The 21,898-nt window shown below is 40.8% G+C and overlaps 1 protein-coding gene across 2 annotated transcripts in view; it reads left to right on the top strand.

The window, feature by feature from the left end:
* The window catches only part of LOC117557401 (cGMP-dependent 3',5'-cyclic phosphodiesterase), a 157,987-nt gene that overhangs the window by 119,038 nt on the left and 17,051 nt on the right, over positions 1–21,898 (top strand). For both annotated transcript variants that reach the window (XM_034233237.1, XM_034233238.1), the window contains exons 3-13: positions 4,719–4,808; positions 5,095–5,183; positions 11,147–11,256; positions 12,077–12,132; positions 15,388–15,447; positions 16,004–16,160; positions 16,875–16,927; positions 19,318–19,392; positions 19,493–19,534; positions 20,205–20,273; positions 20,369–20,499. In XM_034233237.1, the coding sequence (XP_034089128.1) occupies positions 4,719–4,808; positions 5,095–5,183; positions 11,147–11,256; positions 12,077–12,132; positions 15,388–15,447; positions 16,004–16,160; positions 16,875–16,927; positions 19,318–19,392; positions 19,493–19,534; positions 20,205–20,273; positions 20,369–20,499 (932 nt within the window). The remainder of the gene's footprint in view (positions 1–4,718; positions 4,809–5,094; positions 5,184–11,146; positions 11,257–12,076; positions 12,133–15,387; positions 15,448–16,003; positions 16,161–16,874; positions 16,928–19,317; positions 19,393–19,492; positions 19,535–20,204; positions 20,274–20,368; positions 20,500–21,898) is intronic.

Genomic DNA, 21,898 nt, shown 5'->3' with positions numbered 1-21,898 from the left:
GTCACTTGATGATCATTTTCTATGGATAACCCAGTGTTTCCCATTAATGACCTGGAGTATAGGTAGACCCACCAAAGAGCCATTCAATGTCTCAACTTGTGGGGTTTCTATTGCTCATTCTTTTGCTTATTTTTTATTTTCTCAATGTATCTGGTGTCAAAGTAAACCATTGATGAATTTAACTTTAAAATGTAAGAAATTCAAGCGGCAAACTCCTGGGTATTTTTTTATCAGAATATACAGCATTGCATTGTACAGTATATAAAAATTAAAAAATTAAAAGTGAGATCTTCAATAGTTGGATCAATGGACTATTTCAGATTTGGGACCAGGTTTTATAGTACCACAAGGTGGAAAAATCTTTTTAAACCGACAAAGCAATTTATACCTGATGGAGATTATTTCAACCTAAGAGCTTACTATCAATGTTGTAGGTTAAATTGAGTTGGTATAGTCCGATAAGGAAGATTCAGTCCTGTTTCGCACAAACCAATCATATCCAGATTGTGATGAAGAAATAAATCAGTTATTAGTAAGGCTTCGCTAGACAGACAATAGATATTTATACAACCAAATTGGAGGATGTTATTGTGGCTGCAGGTTTGAGTAATAGGCCAATCTGTTGGGCGGCCAGTAGATGACGTATTCATTAGTATGGGACTACAATCGTGATTACCTTAGACATTTTGTTTAGTTGGACTTTATTAGGGTCTTTGTGAGAAATGTTCACCATCCCAGAGATAAGGATCAGATTCACAGGGAAAGAGACCTTGTGAGTAATGGAGATGGAGAAAGTCTCATGAACCTTTGTATGAGCAGTGTGGATGTACAAAATATCAACGATAGACAGAGCGCCTAAGGAGAATGTGCTCGCCTTTTGTCCTGAGACGATGTCTGATAAGACAACGGAGAGGGAGGACTGTGTGTTTATTTATGCTGACCGCAGGTGTCCTTCAAAATGTCAGTCTGCTCCGAATGATTAGTAATGCTGCAGATAAAGATAAGAGCAAAGACTAAAACCTGAAGAAAGCAGGAGAAACGTCAAACGTAGGTGTTCAGGCCGACTGAATGCAGGGACTTAATGAGACAGGTGAGATGTGATGAAATGGTTAAAAAGAGGAAGACACAAATCAAAGTAGTAGTAGCGTGACTTTAGTTTATTGTTGTTATTCCTACTGTTTTCATTCAGGTCCTTCAGATCAGTGTATTGCTGTTACAAAATTACATTACTTCAATGAGTAGAATGGATATCAGATCTAGTAGAGTACTTCAAATATTAAACATCACATTTAATAAATATACACCATCATCATTATGGCCCTGCACATTGTGTTTACATCAGGACGGCAGATAGCTTGCACATCTTCCGGCGCAAACTGAAAACTCATCTCTTTCGACTCCACTTCGAGCGATAGAACTATTAACGAAGCACTTTTATACTAATAAAGGACTGGCTTACCTAAAGCCAGTTGAGTAGCACTTGAAATGTTTTTGCTCTATGAAACCTGATGTACTTTTATGATTCTGTTTTCTTCAAGTTGTATTTTGTTGGACGAACGCACTTATTGTAAGTCGCTTTGGATAAAAGCGTCAGCTAAATGCAATGTAATGTAATGTTTAATGCTGTTTTTGTTCTCCATCCATCGTTATTGTTAGGCTGGGATTTGACTTCCCCCGTATTATAAATGTAACCTGTTGTGGTATTCTCAACTTAATTTAGATAAAAGCTTTACCCAAATACACATACATTGAAAAAGCATTAGAGAAAACACATGCTTGTTGAAACCATGTTGCTATTTCCATTCAAAATCTAGAGGCTGTCAGGCTTCAGCTTTGAATTAATTTAAGGATTACATTGTGCTCTTGTTAATTATTATGCTAGGGAGGTTTGGTGACCCCTATTGAGCTCTAAAGTACCTTGTTTAATTAAAAAAGACAAAGCTTTACTTTTCAGTTCCCCAAAATCATTTCTAAGAGGTTACAGCAAAGAAAAAATGCAATTTAATCAAGTTAAAGTGGGATTTCATTTAGACAAAATAGGGGGCTGTCCAATTAAAGCTGCAACTAAAGTGTGCGTGTGTGTGTGTGTGTGTGTGTGTGTGTGTGTGTGTGTGTGTGTGGTGTGTGTGTGTGTGTGTGTGTGTGTGTGTGTGTGTGTGTGTGTGTGTGTGTGTGTGTGTGTGTGTGTGTGGTGTGTGTGTGTGTGTGTGTGTGTGTGTGTGGTGTGTGTGTGGTGTTGTGTGCGCGTGCGTGCGTGCGTGCGTGTGAGTGTGTAATGATGGGTAGAGAGGCAGGTAAATTAATTCAACAGATGGTTTGAAGGTTTATGGCAATACATGATTGTGAAAGGTCATAAGACAGAGTTTGACATTTACCGAGGCATACATGTTATTGCTTGCTACACACACACACACACACACACCACACACACTCACAACACACACACCACACACAAACACAACGCAATAAGGATGCAGGTTTCAGCATTCATCCTCTTTTGAGTTTTTGACACAGCGGGGTGGAGAAGACAGGGAGACAGAGATGTTCGTTATTTGTCCGCTGTTCAGTTCTAACTTTTGTTCAAACATTGAACAAGCCTTTCAAAATCTCAGATTAAGATGCATCACACTCCCAAATTATGTCTCTCTCTCTCTCAACACACATACACGCACGCACACACACATTCACAACCACACGTATAAACATACACACACACCACAGGGCTGGCAGATCTCCAACTTCATTACAACAGCACTCTGGAAGGCTGATTGAGTGATTCAAAGCTAATCCCATTTAATCATAGCTAATCATATGTAATAACCAACACTGAGTTGCTCAGGCATCATGACAAGACTCTCCACTCTCGTTCTTCGTCTTCCCTTTTTCTCTCTCCTCCTCACCCACTCCTTGACCGCCCCCTCACCTGTCCACTAAGACTCCTCTGTCCTCTAACGCCATTCCCTTGTCTTTCCATGTTTACTGTACATCACAATACTGGACGTGATTGAGAAACGAAGGAGAAAAAGGGGAATGGTGTGGTTCAAAAGAGGAATACAAATTCAAATTAAAAAGGGTGACAGATGGACCCCCTCAGTGTGAGACTAACAGCTTTGTCAGCACAACTGGAAGAGGATGCTCTATCTGTCACAGTCAATATTTCACATCACCATCAATCTATCTTTCCAATTCAACATTCAGTTTTAACGCAGCAGCGCCTTAAGCCTCTGTGATTTGGAGTTTTTCCAGGCTTTGATCAGATTTTAAAGTTCCACTAAGATTCTCTTTTTACACTGCGGCTTACATGTAATATAATGCCTTGTGATAACTGGAACTAGGGTAGAGATTTAAGTAGACTGCTCACAGAGTGGAAATATTCTCATAGTGTGTGTTTTATAGCTGTCATATTGATGTGCATTTTACAAAGTCATAATAAAGTCATAGTTGTGAGACACTGCTGCTCTCCATGCCTGCTTGTTAATGTTTGTGGAAGGTCAAATTGAAAATCTTTGAGGCAAAAAAGTCAATCTTGCGTGACCTTAAGATAGAAGCTTATCTCAGATCAGCCCTACCGTCTTCATTTTGTTTGTCTACGCTGTTTCCAAAGCCAAATTTGTATTAGTAGAAAGTTTCTTTCAGAGGACCAGAAAGACCGGATAACAAACTGCGCTCACCTTGCAGTTATATTGACCCTTTTAAGGCATTAGTATGCTGGAAACAAAGTGCTTGTCTGATGGTCACATCGCATCTAAAAGACCTTTCCAACTTCAAAATTGGAAGAGTCGTTTTTTATAACCTTTTCTTCTAAAACTAACAAATTGGACAAGAACGGCCACTTGATATAGCAGTTGGCCGGGTATTTGAACATCTCTCTCAACTATTTCTTGCTATAACTTAATGACATTTTACTATCTCCATCATTGCTTTTCGCTGCTTGGACTGACAGTTTTTTGTACCATTTTCGAGTGTTGCCAATTTCAACAGCTATGCGGTTGTTAGCTTGTTTCAAGCATAATCTTGTCTTTATTTTTCAAGAGGAGTCACTTTCTTCCGCTATAGTCTTTGTGTCTGTTCAGGATTTGTGTGTCGATTTTAATGTGGGAAGATAATTTATCTAAGTCAAAAAAGAAAGAGATCTTGTTAAATTCAGACTCAGAATCCCATCGATCAGATGTACTGACTGTAATTAAGATAACCACCACTCTCTTTTATTGCAATTGCTTCAGTCCAATCTTTAAAGAACACAGCAATGAGAAGAAAGTAAATATATTTGATGTAATTTGTGAACCATGACAATTGTTGCCGGTAGCAGCGCCAAACACCATTTCATTTTCATGAATAATCAACTACCTCTTCTCAAGTGCTTGATTTTTTTTTCACTGTGCCAAATGAAGCAATATCCATTGAGTGTCATGAAGAGCTTAACTAGCTCCAGTAATCCCTGACGATGTTTGTGTTCAGTTCATTTCCAAAGTACCTCCCTTGTGCCTCCAACAGGCGCATATTGCTTTGCTTTACACAGTGTGACACAGTCCTAAATATTGTTTTAGAAGCTTTTTGGTCTGCAAAGCTAAATATCTAGGGAAAGCTGTTGTAACATAAACCTTGCAACCACAAAAAAACGAAACTAACCCAAGGCCTCAGGTTTTTGGAGGCTCACATTGAGATCATAAACAAACAAGCAAACAGACATCAGGGCATCTGTTTGTGTCCTTCCCCAGGATGCCTTGCTGCAGCTGGCGGCGGTTGTCGATGCACGCTCGCTTCGAGTGGCCCTCCGAGACAGCATACAGGAGCTGCTACCCAGCACGGTGGTATTTGCACAAAACACACGCATTTAAATCTACGCATCTACGCATTACATCTACATTTACTCAACATATTTGACGTCATTCCTGATTTATCACCTTGAAAAACTAAAGCCTCCTTTTAGTATTCAGAGCAACGGAGCTAAAAGCCTCAGCCCTGACATAAGGCCAGGGAACAGAGGCCCAGGCTTTGATGCAAATGGATAAACCTCATCACTCATTAAAGAAAGAAAAAAACGGATTAATATTACAAAAGAATGTGCATGTTAATGCGTGTGTTTTATTCCAGGAGTGTGTATGTGTCTATTTGCCTGAGGGATACTCGAGGCTGCTATCTGACGACCCCCCACACGAACTGCCACAGGAGGGAAAGATCAGGTGTGTTATCTTCGTGTGTGTGTGTGTGTGCACGTTTGTGCTCGCTTGTGCAGCAGCAGCAAACTGTGGATGTCTCCCATATAAAACAAGGGAGAGATGAAACGGAGGCGGCTGCTTTTCTCTGTGTTAAAGCAGGTGTCACCTGAATAATTATGAGCTGCCGCTCCCAAAATCACATCATCAAAACAGATTCAGGAGTGTCACAGAGAGAGTGTCATCATGGAGACACAAGGTCATTTTTTACCGCCCCTTTATTTATTTCCAATCCCCCTATTCTAGTGCTCTCTCATTGAAATGCTCCCCTTTATATTTCACATTTACCCCCTCTTATTTCATATCCTTCACTCTGACAGACTCTCTCCCTCTTTTGTCATCAGCTGTCTCACCACCCCACCTCCCTGCATCAGTCTGTGGTTGCCCTTTCATACTCCCGAGCCTAGTTTTTCCCCAAAGAGCCATGAAGCACTAAGCCGGCTGTGTTTTGCTCCCCCCCATTCCTCCCCCCGCTGCTCCTCTTTCTCTCTCACCTTCAATCCCTCTCCCTGCGGAAGCGTTGCAAGGCTAATAGCTGAGGTGACAGCACCCGCTCCTCAGTGAGACGCAGCGATCCTCTCCTCTCTTAAGTGCTCTCTGAAGCTCTAACAAATGTTGTGTGTGCCCGCTGCCCAGGCTCCGGCAAAAACCAACACTGCATAATAGATGAAAAATGTCTGTTGTCAGACAAGAACCCTTTTTCAACACCTGATCACCACACAAACATGGGCTCACACTCAATCATGCTTATGCAGACAGGAACACGCAAGGAAACAAGCACAGAGCACACACACACACATTTGTGTGGCTGCATGCAGGCTAAAGGTAGTGGTGATATTAAAAGAGCTACAGGGCACTTTTGTCACTTTTTCCCCCTCCAATTCACCTGGTTTTATAAGCCTGTTATCAACACATACCACACACACACACACACACAACACAAAGATACATTCAGTAAGCTCATCTGAGAGGAGGCCACTTTGGTTTAAGCCTAATTTCAGCCCATTTTTCAATACATACAAGCCTGTTGTTGGCAAAGATACACACACACACACACACACACACAGACACACACACACACACACACACACATAAAACACTCACACAAACAATCAAGCTTGCCCACAACAGCTTCCATGGTTGTTTATCCTCAAAACCATTGGTTGTTTAAAGGATAACTGATGCTACTCAGCCAATCTATTGTTCAAAATATTGCAGTGGAAAACTCACTGTCCAAGGTCTAAAACATACAGAACACAGAGATGCATTGGCACAATAAACTTCTAACATAAACATCTTCAATATCAAGTTAGTTTATTTTCCATCTGTTTTGTTAAAGGGCTATTCACATTTTCCATGAATGCAAGTTATACATTTGTAGATAGATATTGGATATATTTAATATTTGAAGAAGGAAAAATTGGCCACCCATGTTTTTAATACATATATCATAATATCATCTAAATAATTCACAATAATTACCTGTTAAATTATTTTATGTATACAGATATGGTTACAGCTTTATTTAAATATATTAGAATCTGTAACTCTTCTTTGTCCTTATAGAAAAAAGCAACAATGCAATACCTTTACTGCACTAAAACATTTGAGCACAGTGTTCCTTAATGATGCTTTAGCATTACGACAAATGGAGTGGAGGTTCATGCATAACTCAAAGTCATTAGCATAACCAGATCAATTAATCATTAGCTCATTGTGTGTGCCAAATAAACACCCACACATCCACATTTACTGCATCTGACGGGCCAACTTATGTTGTAAACAGACCGCCCACCACGCCAGATTTGACCTATATGTTATTCCATTTGAGCTATTGTTGCAGCTTACTGCTTCTAGCAGATGTGTGAAGCTTTAGTTGACCTTACAGCTATCTCCATACACCACACTCATACATATCTAATAGGTTTGTCATATGTGCACAGAGAAAACTCAATCCTAGCGCCCGAGGCTGGGATTTTTGCTCTTTGCTGTACCAGATATTCATTTGTCTCATGGTTATGCAGAAAAGCAGCTTGGAACAAAGACATTACAAAAAGGTCGGCACCAGAGCAACCACGAAGATGTATTTTTGACTAAGTGGGCTGTTTCTGTGAGCTGAAATAAATGGACACTTTAAAATCATTGCGCCATGCAGAGATTTGGCCGCAATGGTTTGAAGGGATTTCAGACTGTAATGGAGTGACTGCTGTGTGTGTGTGTGTGTGGGTGTGTGTGTGTGTGTGTGTGTGTGTGTGTGTGGTGTGTGTGTGTGTGTGTGTGGTGTGTGTGTGTGTGTGTGTGTGTGTGTGTGTGTGTGTGGTGTGTGTGTGTGTGTGTGTGTGTGGTGTGTGTGTGTGTGTGTGTGTGTGTGTCAGGGTTCAGCATTCAGCGTTCAGCGTTCAGCTTACTACTATGGAGGCCAATAAGTCCTCCAACTCATACGACCAAATGGGCCGATTGTTCAAGGCCCTTATTACGACCAAATGTGTTGTTTGTTCAAGCGCTTAATACGTCCTATATTTTAATTACGTTTTAAAGTTTTCGCCCACTAGTGCTCCCGTTGAATGCTAACGTTACAAATGGTCGTTTATTCACAAATAACCCTCTCTGTAAAATCCTAAATTGTAGGATAGTTTGGCCATTAAAACGCTTTTTGATTAGATTTCTAGCGAGAAGTGCATATTGTACTTTTAGAATCCACGTCCAGTCGATATGTAGGATCTATAGTTTGATAGATATTACGAAGATGATTTGAGGTATGCGGCAGCCTCCATGTAAAGTTACGGGTTGAAAACAGTATTTCCGGTCTCGACGTTTTCATAATAAAACCAATGATCAAATGATTTAACAGTGATATCTGCAGTACTCATCCACTAAAAAACATCAGTTTATCCTTGTTAATTATACGACATTTATTGGTTTAAATTGTGTACAATGCTTTTGTGTTTTTACCATAGGTTTTTCTATTTCAATTCTGAGACACCTTTCTTTTTTCAGAGGTTTTGATAGGCTAAAACATCGATTGTTTTAGCCGCAATGCATGTCGGGATATCAAGTTTATGCGATATGAAATCAGAAAAACATTTATTTTAAATAAAATAATACTTTATTCCGAGTATTTTTGCTTTTCTCTTTGGAAGTCATCACATAACGACATTGTAATACACGGTTCGGCTGCATTAAATATTACATATCTGCCGTAGATATTTATTTATAGAGCCCTGATCAGAAGACCTTTTGACAAACTGTAAGAAATGCCGCCAAAACTGAATACGTGACGTGGATCATAAATATATTAGCAATTAAACAACATTTTCCATTTATTTTCACACAATACGTCTCCTTACAGTACCAACTCTAATTTAGCTGACTTTTATATTTGATCCAATTGGTAGATAGGTTATATTTACACCATAACGGTGCACAGCTGATAGAAAGGGATTTTTTTGTAGTTTTTTAAGATATTATTTACTGAACTACCTTTCCAACTCCTCATGCAGTTGACTGTTACAGGTCTATACAGGTTCATGGTACAATGCATAAGCTTCAAATCGAGTGACTGAAACTGTATTTTCCTTTACTGTTCTGTTTTAATTTCACAATAAAGTTAATTGTCATATTATGTTTGATATAATGATGTTTTATTAACTACACCACTGGTTTGTTAACCCGCACCGCCTAGTGGTTAAAGCACGTTATTGAATACGTTTTATTTGATGAAAACATTTAAATATTAAGAGTAGCCTACATACACAATTGGGGGAAAGTAGAAGGCATGATAGAAATATAGAATATAAAATATCAAGAAGATACTGTAGTGATCTCTACAATAAAACTGTTTAGCGCAGGACGTCCAAAGATATTAACAGGAGGATGTGCAAAACAAACAAACTAATAAGGCTTTATTTAAACATTAAAGAATACTTTAAGTTAAGGTCTTCTTTTGAATAAGAAAAAAACGTTGGGGTTATCCACAGATAAATATGAAGTCGGACAAAGTACTTAACATCCAATATATTGCATAGTTTATTTTGGCACTTGACAATCACCTTCCCTGAATTTGACCCGGGGGCTGGACCTGTCCAATTTCAGTTTTGGAAAGTCTGCCGTAGTTCCATTCCATTTCATAGAGCTGCTTGAGGCTCAGCTTAACCTGTTCGCACTGCCACTCCAACATCCAATCACAGGGCTTGATGACTAATCACGGAGTTTGTAAAGCAAGGCGGATGTTGTAGTCCCAAACGATAGCTGGGGATTCTGGGTAGTGTAGTGTCTTCGGAAACTGTAGTGTACTCTAAACCATAGGTCTAAACTCAGAAAAAACTATTTGTTTCTCTGAATCGAAGGTTAAAAACACAAAAGCATTGTACACAATTTAAACCAATCAATATTGTGTAATTAACAAGGATAAACTGATGTTTTTTAGTGGATGAGTAATGCAGATATCACTGTAGTGTGTAATCATTTGACAGTGAGGGGAATATATTACATTACATTACATTGCATTTAGCTGACGCTTTTGTCCAAAGCGACTTACAATAAGTACATTCGACCAGGAAGACACAACCTTGAAGAAAACAGAATCATATAAGTACATCAGGTTTCATAGAGCCAAACATTTCAAGTGCTACTCAACTGGCTTTAGGTAATCCAGTCCTTTATTGGTATAAAAGTGCTTCGTTAATCGTTCTAGCGCTCGAAGTGGAGTCGAAAGAGATGAGTTTTCAGTTTGCGCCGGAAGATGTGCAAGCTATCTGCCGTCCTGATGTCAATGGGGAGCTCATTCCACCATCTTGGAGCCAGGATAGCAAACCCACGTGTTTTCGCCGATGGGAACTTGGGTCCTCCTCGCAGCGAGGGCGCAACGAGTCGTTTGGCTGATGCAGAGCGTAGTGCACGCGCTGGGGTGTACGGTTTAACCATGTCCTGGATGTAGGAAGGGCCAGATCCATTCGCAGCACGGTATATCCGGTTTTATTATGAAAACTTCGAGAACGGAAAAACTGTTTTTACCCACGCTAACTTTACATGGAAGCTGCATACACGTTCTCCTGGCAAGACCTCAGATCATCTTCGTAATATCTATCAAACTATAGATCCTACACATCGACTGGACGTGGATTCTAAGAGTACAATATACACTTCTCGCCAGAAATCGAATCAAAAAGCATTTTAATGGCCAAACTATTCCACAATTTAGGATTTTCCAGAGAGGGTTATTTGTGAATAAACGTCCCTCCGGAGCGTTTGCAATGAACGGGCCGGGAGCATGTTGTTTCTTACACGACCAGAGCACCTCTAGTGGTCGTGTAAGAAACAACATACACTTTAAAACGTGTCTCTGGGTCGTAATAAGGGCATGAACAATCGGCCTATATGGTCGTTTTTTTGTAGGACAGGCTTATGGAGGCACATTGATCATGAATTGACCTTAATGCATAAGTGAAACAGTTTTTCCATATGTGTGATGTCTGTCTGTGTATGCTTACTGAAGTGTGCAGTGACATTTCCTTATGTGTGTGTGTTTTTTTTGTGCATTTGAGTTCATCTGGCAGTCTTAAGTCCTGAATAAACAAATCTCTCATATTTTAGAGAGCTGCCCTCTGTATTAAATATCACACATGCACACACCATCATCACACCTGGCAGGCCCTTTCAACACACACACACAAAAAAATGCTGTATTGAGTTCACATAATTTCACAATGAATAATAGCTCTACGGTACGTGACAATTAATATAATGTGTCTGTTTTTGTAATGCTGGTTATTCGTTTTCCATTTGCTCCGATGTCTTTCAAATCCCCTCTTCCTCTTGGTCTCCCCAGTGTCTGACAGACTGCCTCTCTCTGTTTCCCTCTCTGACTGATGTGCTGGAGGTAATTGTCTTTCTCAAAACATGAGCTATACTCATCTGTCTCTCTGTCTTAGGACTATCGTGGACCAGCTGAAACGATGTCAGTGTGCAGGCCTTCCTCTGTCCGAACTGCCAGAGAAATATAGAATCTGCCTCGCAGCACCGCTACCAGCGCACAGAAGAGGTGTGTGTGGTCATCCCAACATGTGTGTATGTTGAAGGGTGTAGACAAGGGTTTGAATGGTGCTTGCGGGCAGGCGAATGGACCAGCGTGTGTGTGTGTGTGTGTGTGTGTTTAAGGCTGCGGAGGCACAGAGGGTTGTGAGAGTATGGGAGAAAAAACTATAGAGAGGGAGAAGTAGTGAACAAGAGATGATGATTGCAGAGGGTTAGGTATGGAGTTGTGTGGGCAAAAAAAATAAAGCAATGAAAGGTCGCTAATGACAAAAAATGCAAGCGCTCGAATTGAGTGAAATTTAAAAGAGTGAACATTCCTCTTCAAATGAAAATATCTTGTTTTGATCTCAAAACAGAAATTAGAGAATGACCTGGAGGAATGTAATCACGGCGACATCCCAAAGTACACAAGCATGACCGCTCTGCACTCTGTGGATCGATAAATACATTGAAACTTCTAATGATTGTGCAGAAAGAAAAGGTTTTTGGGACAAATGTGGTAAACACATTATTCTGTTTGACACTGTCCACATTGTCTGCAACTCCCACGTCCAAGATAAAATGTTTTTTGTCCATAAGGAACTGCTGCTGTTATCTGCTCTACATTAAGAATAACAAATGATAGAAAAGAAAGCAAAAATATTAAGAGACATTATGCAAGGACATTAGAGTTGTTTTTTTCCATGAAATAGATAATATAAGGTTAAGACCAAGTTAGGCACATGGAAAGAAAATGAAAGGAGGGCAATAAAAGGACCAAGGATGGGTTTTGTCTGAAGCAATAAATGATGTTTTATGAATGCTTTTTTATTTCTTCTTCTTTTTAGCCGTTGTCATTCCTCTCCTGAACCAGGAGCGGGACAAGGCCATCACTGTCTTACTGGTGAGTCCTCGCATTCATGGGCATACAATGCAATAACTGAATAAACCAAAGTAACAAAAGCAATCGTTACTGCTTACGTCATCACCTCCTCCTTTACGAAAAGTGGATATTAACTTTTGCAGCACATACTGTAGATCAGGGACGTGCACAGGTACGGGCTAATGTTGCCCGGGCAAAGGCCCGTTTGGCATTTTTGGCTGACCTGCCCCTCTGGAGAGAGCGAGAGTTTGTTTTTCTTTTTTCTGTTGTGGCCGAATCAACATGATAAGCCCACAATTAGTATTGTAGCGTCTCGCTGCGGGAAACACACTTTGTCAGCGCTGCCATCTGCCGGTGCGTTAAGACCACCTCAGTGTCGGATTTTGGAAATTTGATTTTGAGTTGTCTCATCATGGCAGTTAGAGTATAGGCGAAAACCCAGGGGACTTTACTTCCTCTTGATACCGTCGGTTATTTACAAAAAAAAACACCTAAATATAGCGTAGGCCTACTTGTTATTGTGCTTCTGTCTTTCTGTGTCTTCTCATCTTTAAACTCCCTCAACGGGGCCGCTCGCTCTCTTTTCTTGATCGCCCTCTCACAGGTGAACAGTTCAATGTCCCGCTTCATTGTAGGATTTCTGCCATGTCTCTACCACTTTAGTTTGACCATCTCTGTTATTAAGTTATAGAATACTAAATAAATAAGTAATTAGATTAATTAGACCGTCACTGCGCTCATAAAGAATGAGAATCAACACTTCTCTAACTTCTGGTCACTTTCCAAACAGTCTCAAGGAGGCAAGAGTAAACCCTCTCCTAAAGAAACCCACTCTCAACCCGTCTGATGTTATAAACTACAGGCCTGTCTCTCTCCTCCCGTTCCCGTCTAAATCACTTGAACGCGCTGTCTTTAAACAACTCTCCTGTTATCTCAATCAGAACAACCTTCTGGATCCGCACCAGTCTGGTTTCAAGGCAGGTCACTCCACAGAAACTGCTCTCATTGCTGTCACGGAGGAACTGCACACTGCCAAAACTGCATCCCTCTCCTCTGTCATCATCCTTTTGGACCTGTCTGCTGCATTCGACACGGTGAATCATCAGATCCTCCTTCGCACTCTCCAAAAACTTGGAGTTTCAGGCTCTGCACTTTCCCTCCTCACCTCATACCTGAAAGACCGTACCTACAGGGTGACTTGGAGAGGGTCTGAGTCCGACCCTTGTCAATTAACTACGGGGGTCCCTCAGGGCTCTGTTCTTGGTCCCCTCCTCTTCTCCCTGTACACAAACTCGCTCGGATCAGTCATTAGCCCGCATGGTTTTTCTTACCACTGCTACGCTGACGACACCCAATTAATTCTGTCCTTTCCCCCGCTCAGAGACCCAGGTCGTCGCACGCATCTCTGCTTGTCTAGCTGACATCTCTCAGTGGATGTCTGCTCACCACCTGAAGCTCAACCTTGACAAGACTGAGCTGCTCTTCCTCCCGGGAAAAGATTGTCCCACTCTTGACCTAACAATCAACATCGGCACCTCAGTTGTTTCCCCGACTCAGACTGCAAGGAATCTGGGTGTGACCCTAGATAACAACCTGTCCTTCACTGCAAACATCGCTGCTACAAACCCGTTGCTGCAGATACACGCTTTACAACATCAGGAAGATACGTCCCCAGCTGACTCAGAAAGCGACTCAGGTTCTGGTCCAGGCTCTCGTCATCTCACGCCTAGACTACTGCAACTCCCTCCTGGCTGGTCTACCTGCATGTGCCATCCGACCTCTGCAGCTCATCCAGAATGCAGCGGCTCGTCTGGTCTTCAACCTTCCTAAATTCTCCCACACCACTCCGCTCCTCCACTCCCTTTACTGGCTTCCGGTAACTGCTAGAATCCACTTCAAGACACTGGTACTTGCTTACCATGCTGCGAATGGATCTGGCCCTTCCTACATCCAGGACATGGTTAAACCGTACACCCCAGCGCGTGCACTACGCTCTGCATCAGCCAAACGACTCGTTGCGCCCTCGCTGCGAGGGGGACCCAAGTTCCCATCGGCGAAAACACGTGGGTTTGCTGTCCTGGCTCCAAGATGGTGGAATGAACTCCCCATTGACATCAGGACGGCAGATAGCTTGCACATCTTCCGGCGCAAACTGAAAACTCATCTCTTTCGACTCCACTTCGAGCGTTAGAACTATTAACGAAGCACTTTTTGTTACGGTGTGTGTAGGAAGCAGGACCCAAATGCAGATTTAAGTGACAAAAATAGTTCCTTTATTTCAAGGCTATATATACGTACAGACAGAACAGGACACTCACCGAAGACCACGTCAATACATAAGACAACCCGACAAAGAGAGACAGAAAACCCAGAACTTAAATACACCCAGGACTAATCACATAAACACGAGACAGGTGAGGAGGGAGGAGAAAACACAGAGGTACCAGGTGAACACAATCGGGTAATCGGGGAGGGAAACAGACAGAAAGCAAACAGGCAGGAAACGGGGTTGAACACTTTACAAAATAAAACAGGAAACCCAAAGATAGAAAAAGACAAGAAAAACACCAACACAGACAGATCCTAACACTTTTATACTAATAAAGGACTGGCTTACCTAAAGCCAGTTGAGTAGCACTTGAAATGTTTGGCTCTATGAAACCTGATGTACTTATATGATTCTGTTTTCTTCAAGGTTGTGTCTTCCTGGTCGAATGTACTTATTGTAAGTCGCTTTGGATAAAAGCGTCAGCTAAATGCAATGTAATGTAATGTAATGAATGATAATAATAAGAATAATGCATATTGAACTGGTTTCATTCATTAGTGAGTTTATTTAAGGTAATTAGTTAGAGGCCCTATTTTATCAGTATGTCTGCTCAGCAGTTACAATGGTCAAACTACATTAGAACAGAATTGTCCCCATTTTGTCTTTAATAGTTCCTAACATTAGATATTTTAATGAGATATGGATCGCAACACATTTTTTAAATCAAGTCACCGAATGCAAGTAGTCGCCTTATCTTAATTTGTTATGAGATGTGAATTACTGTTCAATTTAGTTGATGTAAAAATCATTTGGTTTATTTTACATTAAAAACAAGTTACAATTTTCAAAAGGTCTTGTGTTTTTTTTCAGGGGGAGGCCCTTTTTCCAGTTTAGAGCAATAGCCCCTCCAAATGTCTGTGCACGTCCCTGCTGTAGATGTATTTTTTGTGGTCTTGATGAACTCAAATGAAGAGTCCTGCTCATACTGAAACGTCTGTGTTTTGCAGGTGGGCTGTAATCCACTATCTGATCAGGATGAACTGCATCTCAACATGCTGGAGAAACACGTAAGCTCTCTTTATTCCTCTCTGCGGTCACTAATGTGCAACAGCACCTTGGTAACAGTAGCTAACTTGATGTGTGTAATAAAGCCTTTATCAGGAGTTAACATACAGCCTATGACAAGGTGTAATCTCTGTTGATTATCCAATAAGTGTTGGACACATCCTTTAAAGGTTATATTAAAAGCAAGTCATGAAACCAAAGACATCATTTAGGAAGTGAACTGCTTACAGAATGTAAAAGCTGCAAAACTCTCTTTTAATAAATAACTATATAATTAGCCCCGATGCTATGAGTTTTGAGAAGTCCTTGTCCCTTTCTTAAAAGAGGTAATGTCAAAATAGACCTTATTTCATCAATGACAATCAATCGCATTCGGACTCAGTATTGATTTTGTTGTGGTTATCTTTACTTTAATGGCATTTCCATTCATGTTAGATGATCTGGATTACCAGATTTAACAATCAAACAGTATTAGTCCGATGATTTTCTCTCTGAAATGTTTCTTGACCTTTACTCACTTTTCTCCGTGTGTTCCTTTATTTGTGAATGATGTCACAGGCCTCAGTGGCGTGTGCGCGAGTCCAGGCCATTCAGAAGTCCCACCAGAAGCCTCCCCTCAGCCCCTCTCTCTTACAGTCCCACAATGCACTGCTGCACCTCAACGTCTCAGACCAAGACTACAGCGAACTGGACCGCAACATTCTCCAACTCTGTGGTACGCACACGCACACACACACAGGCACGCACACACACAAATTGTTAATAACATACATAAATGCCTATTAAATTACCTCCTTATTCACTTTCTCTCATGCATCTTACATTTCCTGCGCCTTGTATATTCAAACACTAATCTGTGAGGCACACAATTACACACACACACAGACACACACACTTGTACAGTATGTGTGAGGTGAAGTATGTTAATAGAGAAAGCCTGGATAGAAAGCTTTATGCATTTAGATGGATCCGTCATTGGCACGCAGCGTGTTTGACAGCTCCTGTGTGAAAACGGAACGCTTGGCAAAAACACTGTTTACAATCTCATGCATAATGGAAGTTGTTCCTGTGCACATACACAATGTTGTTTACTCCATGGTAATTGTCTACAAATATAAGTCGTCTTTACCTTCCTCAGCCCTCAGCCTCCCCTTCCTGCTTCCCTGTCTAGCTCTTTCTTTCTGAATTAATCTGCAGTCCGGGCAGCCCTCTATCTCCTGTCTTGTCTTCATTATTAGTCCCTCTGTTGGCTGGTTTCCTTTCACCCTTCCCCGACCTCCCCGTCTCAATGCATCCCTCCCCGGATTGCTTTCTGTCCACTCGCGTACATGCTCTGCATTCCCCCTGTCTTCCTTAACGCCTATCTGACCTTGTGTCTCTTTTTTTTTGTACTCCCATCCATCTCTCTCTTCTCCCTTTCCACTTTCAGGTGAGCTCTTTGACCTTGATGCAGCCTCGCTCCAGCTCAAAGTCATCAATTATGTAAGTGCTCAAGATCTTTCATATGCTCCCTCACGCACACACACTGACACACAGTTAGAGACGTACAGTACATGCAAAACATTAAACCTGTCCGAGTCACTTTTTCTCCTCATCTTGTCATTTACCTATACCATAAGATTTGTATTACACAATCGCTTCATCAGTACCCCAAAGTATTGCCCCATCTCCATAGAAAGGTGGAGAAGGAGCTATCAGCTACAGTGTGTGTAGGAACCTGGCAACAATTTAAATGTATGGAATTATTCACTCATAAAGAAAACATGAAATGGAGAAGGAATAGCAGAGAGGGATTTGAAAGTTATACTGCGCCAAAGGGACAAAGACTCTCTAACTGGGCTTCAAAGAGCCTTACTGGCTGTACTCATATTCTTGTGAACATTTGTGTACTACTTGTTTAGCATGGAGGACTTAAGAAAAATGTATGTCCACTTCAAATATCAAGCGCTTTATATTCATTTGTTTGAGTGAGAATTTGCTTCTTTTCTTTGTGTTGTGTGTTATAAAACTTAATATTTTTGGTTTTGGTCAAAATATGCAACTTGAAAAGGATATTTTTGACTACAGATTAATTGACCATATAAAGATGTTTTAAAGACCAAATGATTAATTGATTAGTCTGGAAGCAATCATCCCTTGCAGCCCTCGTTTATACGTTATGTCAAGAAGGTCTATTTCTTTAGATTTAGGTATTCAAAATATATGCACATCTAATTGCAACATTTGAACTGATTTTGGTTAAATGTGGGTAAATGGTCCGTGTGAAGAGCAAAAGAGCATCTCTGAACCCGTTGGCTATCGTCTCAGATCGTTTTAACTTGTTTTAAATAACAAATACTCTTAACTGAGTGTAAACTGGTGTCTTGTGATACAATCAGGTCGTAGACATTGTCTCTCAACTCCAACTTAATCTTGCGTCTGACGTTGCTTGCGGACTGTAAACAATGATATGGCCAAATTATAGTAATCTGAAGTATTTGCTCTGAGATTGCAGTTTTTGAATTATTGTTATTATGTTAGAACATTATGTTTATCAGAATGTATAAATACAATTAGCAACTTCAGCATTTTTTGAAGTTATTTTGTCAGCTTTTTTCTCATTATGTTGTCATTTTATATATATATATATATGAGGAACTCATTTGCTGTTTACTGCAGTGATCGTAACGTCAGAACTGTTGAGAAATGATTGAAATGGTTTTAAAGTAATGTGTTCCTTTAAAAGAAAATTGAAGGTATTTTTCTGTGGAAAGGTAAAGTCTAAACAGTTATCGCCTTCCTGACCTTCCCTGCTACCATGGCGCCGCAGGACTGGATTCATGGGACAGAAAAACACTGCAGCAGCCATGCCGCCTGCATTTAAAGTGTTAGTCTTTGATGCCTCTAAACCTGAATTTGTAGTATTTTTCCTGCATCTGAAGGAAGGGAGAGGGAGAGGTTCTGGTGGTGCAAAAGACTGCAGGGATTTTATAATGTATTTTGGATCTGACATGATTTGTTTCGCCTGTTTATTGTTACATTTGTAAAGGGGGGTAAAGGGAGAGGGAGGGAGGAAAGGAAGCGTGAGATTGTTGCCACTGAGGAATTGTCAGTTTGTTGGGAAGAGCTTGGGGCGACTCTCATGGGATTAACTGTATTTGGGAAGGAAGAGGGTGGAGGGGTTTATTATATGTGGGTGCAGCAACTTGCTTTTGTGTTTATGTTTGTGATTGTGTGTTAGTTCACATTAGTGTGTGTGCCGGGGGCGAGTGTGTTGGCAGTGACTGGCGTATATGTCTTTCTTGCTTGTTCTCTATCCCGCTCTGTGGATTACGGAGAAGAATGATAAGGAAACGCTGCTCTTGTGACTTTGGGTGTGTGTGTGGGTGTGATCATGTAGATGCTTATGTACCTGCATTATTTTGCGTCATCATGAGTGATTTTCAGTCTATGAATGAAATGTTTCTCATCACAGACAGCAGCAGGAAGTTTGTTTTAAATCTGCGGACATTACAGAGCACAGCAGCAGCAGAGATACTGAGCGCACACACACTTCTACATTTAGCCTCACAGACATCTATGACCGATATCCACCTCTTTTTATGCATGCATTCTGAAAAAGAAACACAGAAAAAGCTCGATGAATTGCCAAAAAGTTTCATAACATATATGCAACAAAATGCAGTGAAAACTGATTCAGCAAATGTATGATGACGTACGTTCCCCCTGTGACTTGCATAACATATAATAACGTGGACAAATGTGCAATATTTTTAATTTCCCAGTTGAATGCATTCTTTAAATAAAAGCTAAATGTATTCAAGGTTTTAATGTTTGAGATTTAAGATAAGATAATACACCCTTTCAGCACTCATGTTTGTGTTCTCCTTCAGCTCCAGGAGAAGACTCAGTCGCAGTGTTCTTGTTTGCTACTGGTGTCCGAGGACAACCACCAGCTTTTCTGCCAGGTACACACACACACACACACGCACACAAATAAATGCCCTCTGCCAAATTAATGATGACTCAGATAATTAAACCGTGACCTTTGACCTCTGTGACCTTTAGGTTGTTGGAGACAAAGTCCTGGAGGAGGAGATCAGCTTCCCGGTGAGAAAACAAACACAAGAATTACTCACATATATTAATTTCCTCTTTTCACATTACCTACATTTTTGCCTTTTTTGATCATTTTGTGTAATTAGTTCACTGTGTAGTAAATGAGGCCTGCATTAGTAAGTGGCATAATCATTCACTTGTGTTTCTAAACCATGGAGGCCATTAGATGGTGTCATAGGGAGTGTTGTTGCCATTGTGTTGTTACCTATGGTTGTTACCCTGGGTTGTTTGACTGACAACGAAAGACACCCCTAAAAAATATAATCTTTTATAATCCCTGGCAGGGGTTGTAATTAAGACATTTGCACAAGTAATCACTTCTTTGGTTGCTTACAGTCCCCTTTCCCTGGTTGTGGTGCAGACAAAGCATTTTGAACAGGGTTTTCCACTATGGTGCAGAAAAAAAGCATGTACTCCGGCTAAATGATGTGTGAAATCTCAACAGTCATTGGAGCAGAGAGATATCTGGACACGAGAAAACACACCCTTGTTGGGTTAATTATGCTATTTTAACAAGGGAGGTAATAGACTTCGCTCTGAATAAACAAGCTTTATTTATATCTCCAGGGACTCACTGAGCAATCCTGGTTTCTTTCTGTCTCCGGCTCTCATTACACACATTTCCTTTATCTCTCTCTCTCGTTTTCTCTCCTCTCTCCAGCTGATGTTTGGACGCTTTGGTCAGGTTGTCGAGAAGAAGAAGTCTATCACTCTTCAGGACATCAGTGCCGTAAGGAAGCATTTCCTTTCTGTCCTTCTTTCTTACTTATCCATTCACACATTTCGCCTTTGTATTAACCTTATTGTTCTCTCTCATTCTCTCAGGAGGAGCGGAGGCAGCTGTCCAGCATGTTGGGCTGTGATATCTCCTCCATGCTTTGTGTCCCTGTGGTCAGCAGGGCGACTGGTCAGGTGGTGGCGTTAGCGTGCGCCTTCAACAAGCAGAATGGGCAAAGGTATGCAAGACAAACTGTTCACACAGTAAGCTATGACCTCCTACACCAAGGAGGTTATGTCATCATTGGTTGATCTGAATTAATGGGGGATACAGTAATTGTCTTTCCCCTTTTGTTAAGACTATAAGAGGCATTTGTGCGGCATTCATGTGGTTTTGGAATAATTGGAGAAAAAAATGGTTCCCCACACGCCAATGCAACCTATCAAAGGATCTGAGTATTAAAATACAACACATCTTCGTTGTGTTCGTCCAAGTTACGCACTGAAAATTGAAAGAAGGATTGGCCTTGGCAGAAATCACCGCTCCCCGAGTGCCATCTTAATTACATTCTGTTATCATTGGATCAAATTGAACCATTTCATGCAGAGTGTGTTCAAATGTGTTTATTAGGATAATAGCGTAAAGCTCCTCCGGCTAACCTTTAAAACTACAGTACTTTATCAACTGATGCTTATTGCTGACGTATATTCAAAATGCTGGGATGTCAGGGAGAAGATTATTTGGATTTTCATAATTCCTGAAGCACTGATTCATAGTGGACACAAAGATTTATCTAACAGCAGCTTATAGTATGCCAATGTATTCTGTCCATCTATTCATGCATCCATACGTCACCATCTCCACGTCAAGCTGCATACATTTCTGCTTATCTAATTATAGAAATGTCTGCTGATTTCTGATTAATTCATATATTTTATCTTCTTTTTCCCACAATCATACACACACTCACACTGGGGCTTACTCACACCCGAATACAGGTCAATCCCTCCTATTTCCATGCTCTCTCTCTCTCTCTCTCTCTTTCTCTCTCTCTCTCGACTAAGACAGATGAGAGGGGATCATGTTCTATAATATCCCCCTCTGCCGGTGGCACTGATGACAGAGCTGGCATCTCATTACCATAGTAACAGCAGCAGGATTATGGTGGCAACTGTGCCTAAAATGTGATACATTTATCCTTCGCTGTGAACGCAGTCATACAGATTTTAGTCGAGACATTTATCTCAAACATACATCCCCTCATTATATAGATTGCATATTTATATGCAGAGTAACTTGTCTCAGCCTGGCAACCTAAATCAGCCTGGTGCCCTAGGAAACACACGTGAACTGTTATATAGGAATCAGACCCTTTTGCAATTTCAGAGTCACATGTTTTCATGATAACCCCGCACCCTGAGTGTAAAAATGTCAGGACATTCAGTATACTGGAACTTGCTATATAACAGAGAGACAACCAATGCTGCTTGGTGCTCAAATGTGAAAACTGATTGAAAATGAAAATGTTGACAATATAATATCATCCCAGAGAATTTAACATTTTTGGTGTTTCTGCTGTTTAAATGTCTTCTGAAGCTAATTCAAAAACTGCTCTACAGAGATGCACTACTGTATTT

This window comes from Gymnodraco acuticeps, unplaced genomic scaffold (genome assembly GCF_902827175.1).
Source record: "Gymnodraco acuticeps unplaced genomic scaffold, fGymAcu1.1, whole genome shotgun sequence".
In the NCBI taxonomy this organism is placed as follows: domain Eukaryota; kingdom Metazoa; phylum Chordata; class Actinopteri; order Perciformes; family Bathydraconidae; genus Gymnodraco; species Gymnodraco acuticeps.
The sequence above is the reverse complement of the archived record's forward strand: the minus strand, read 5'-3'. Positions and strand labels throughout refer to the sequence as shown.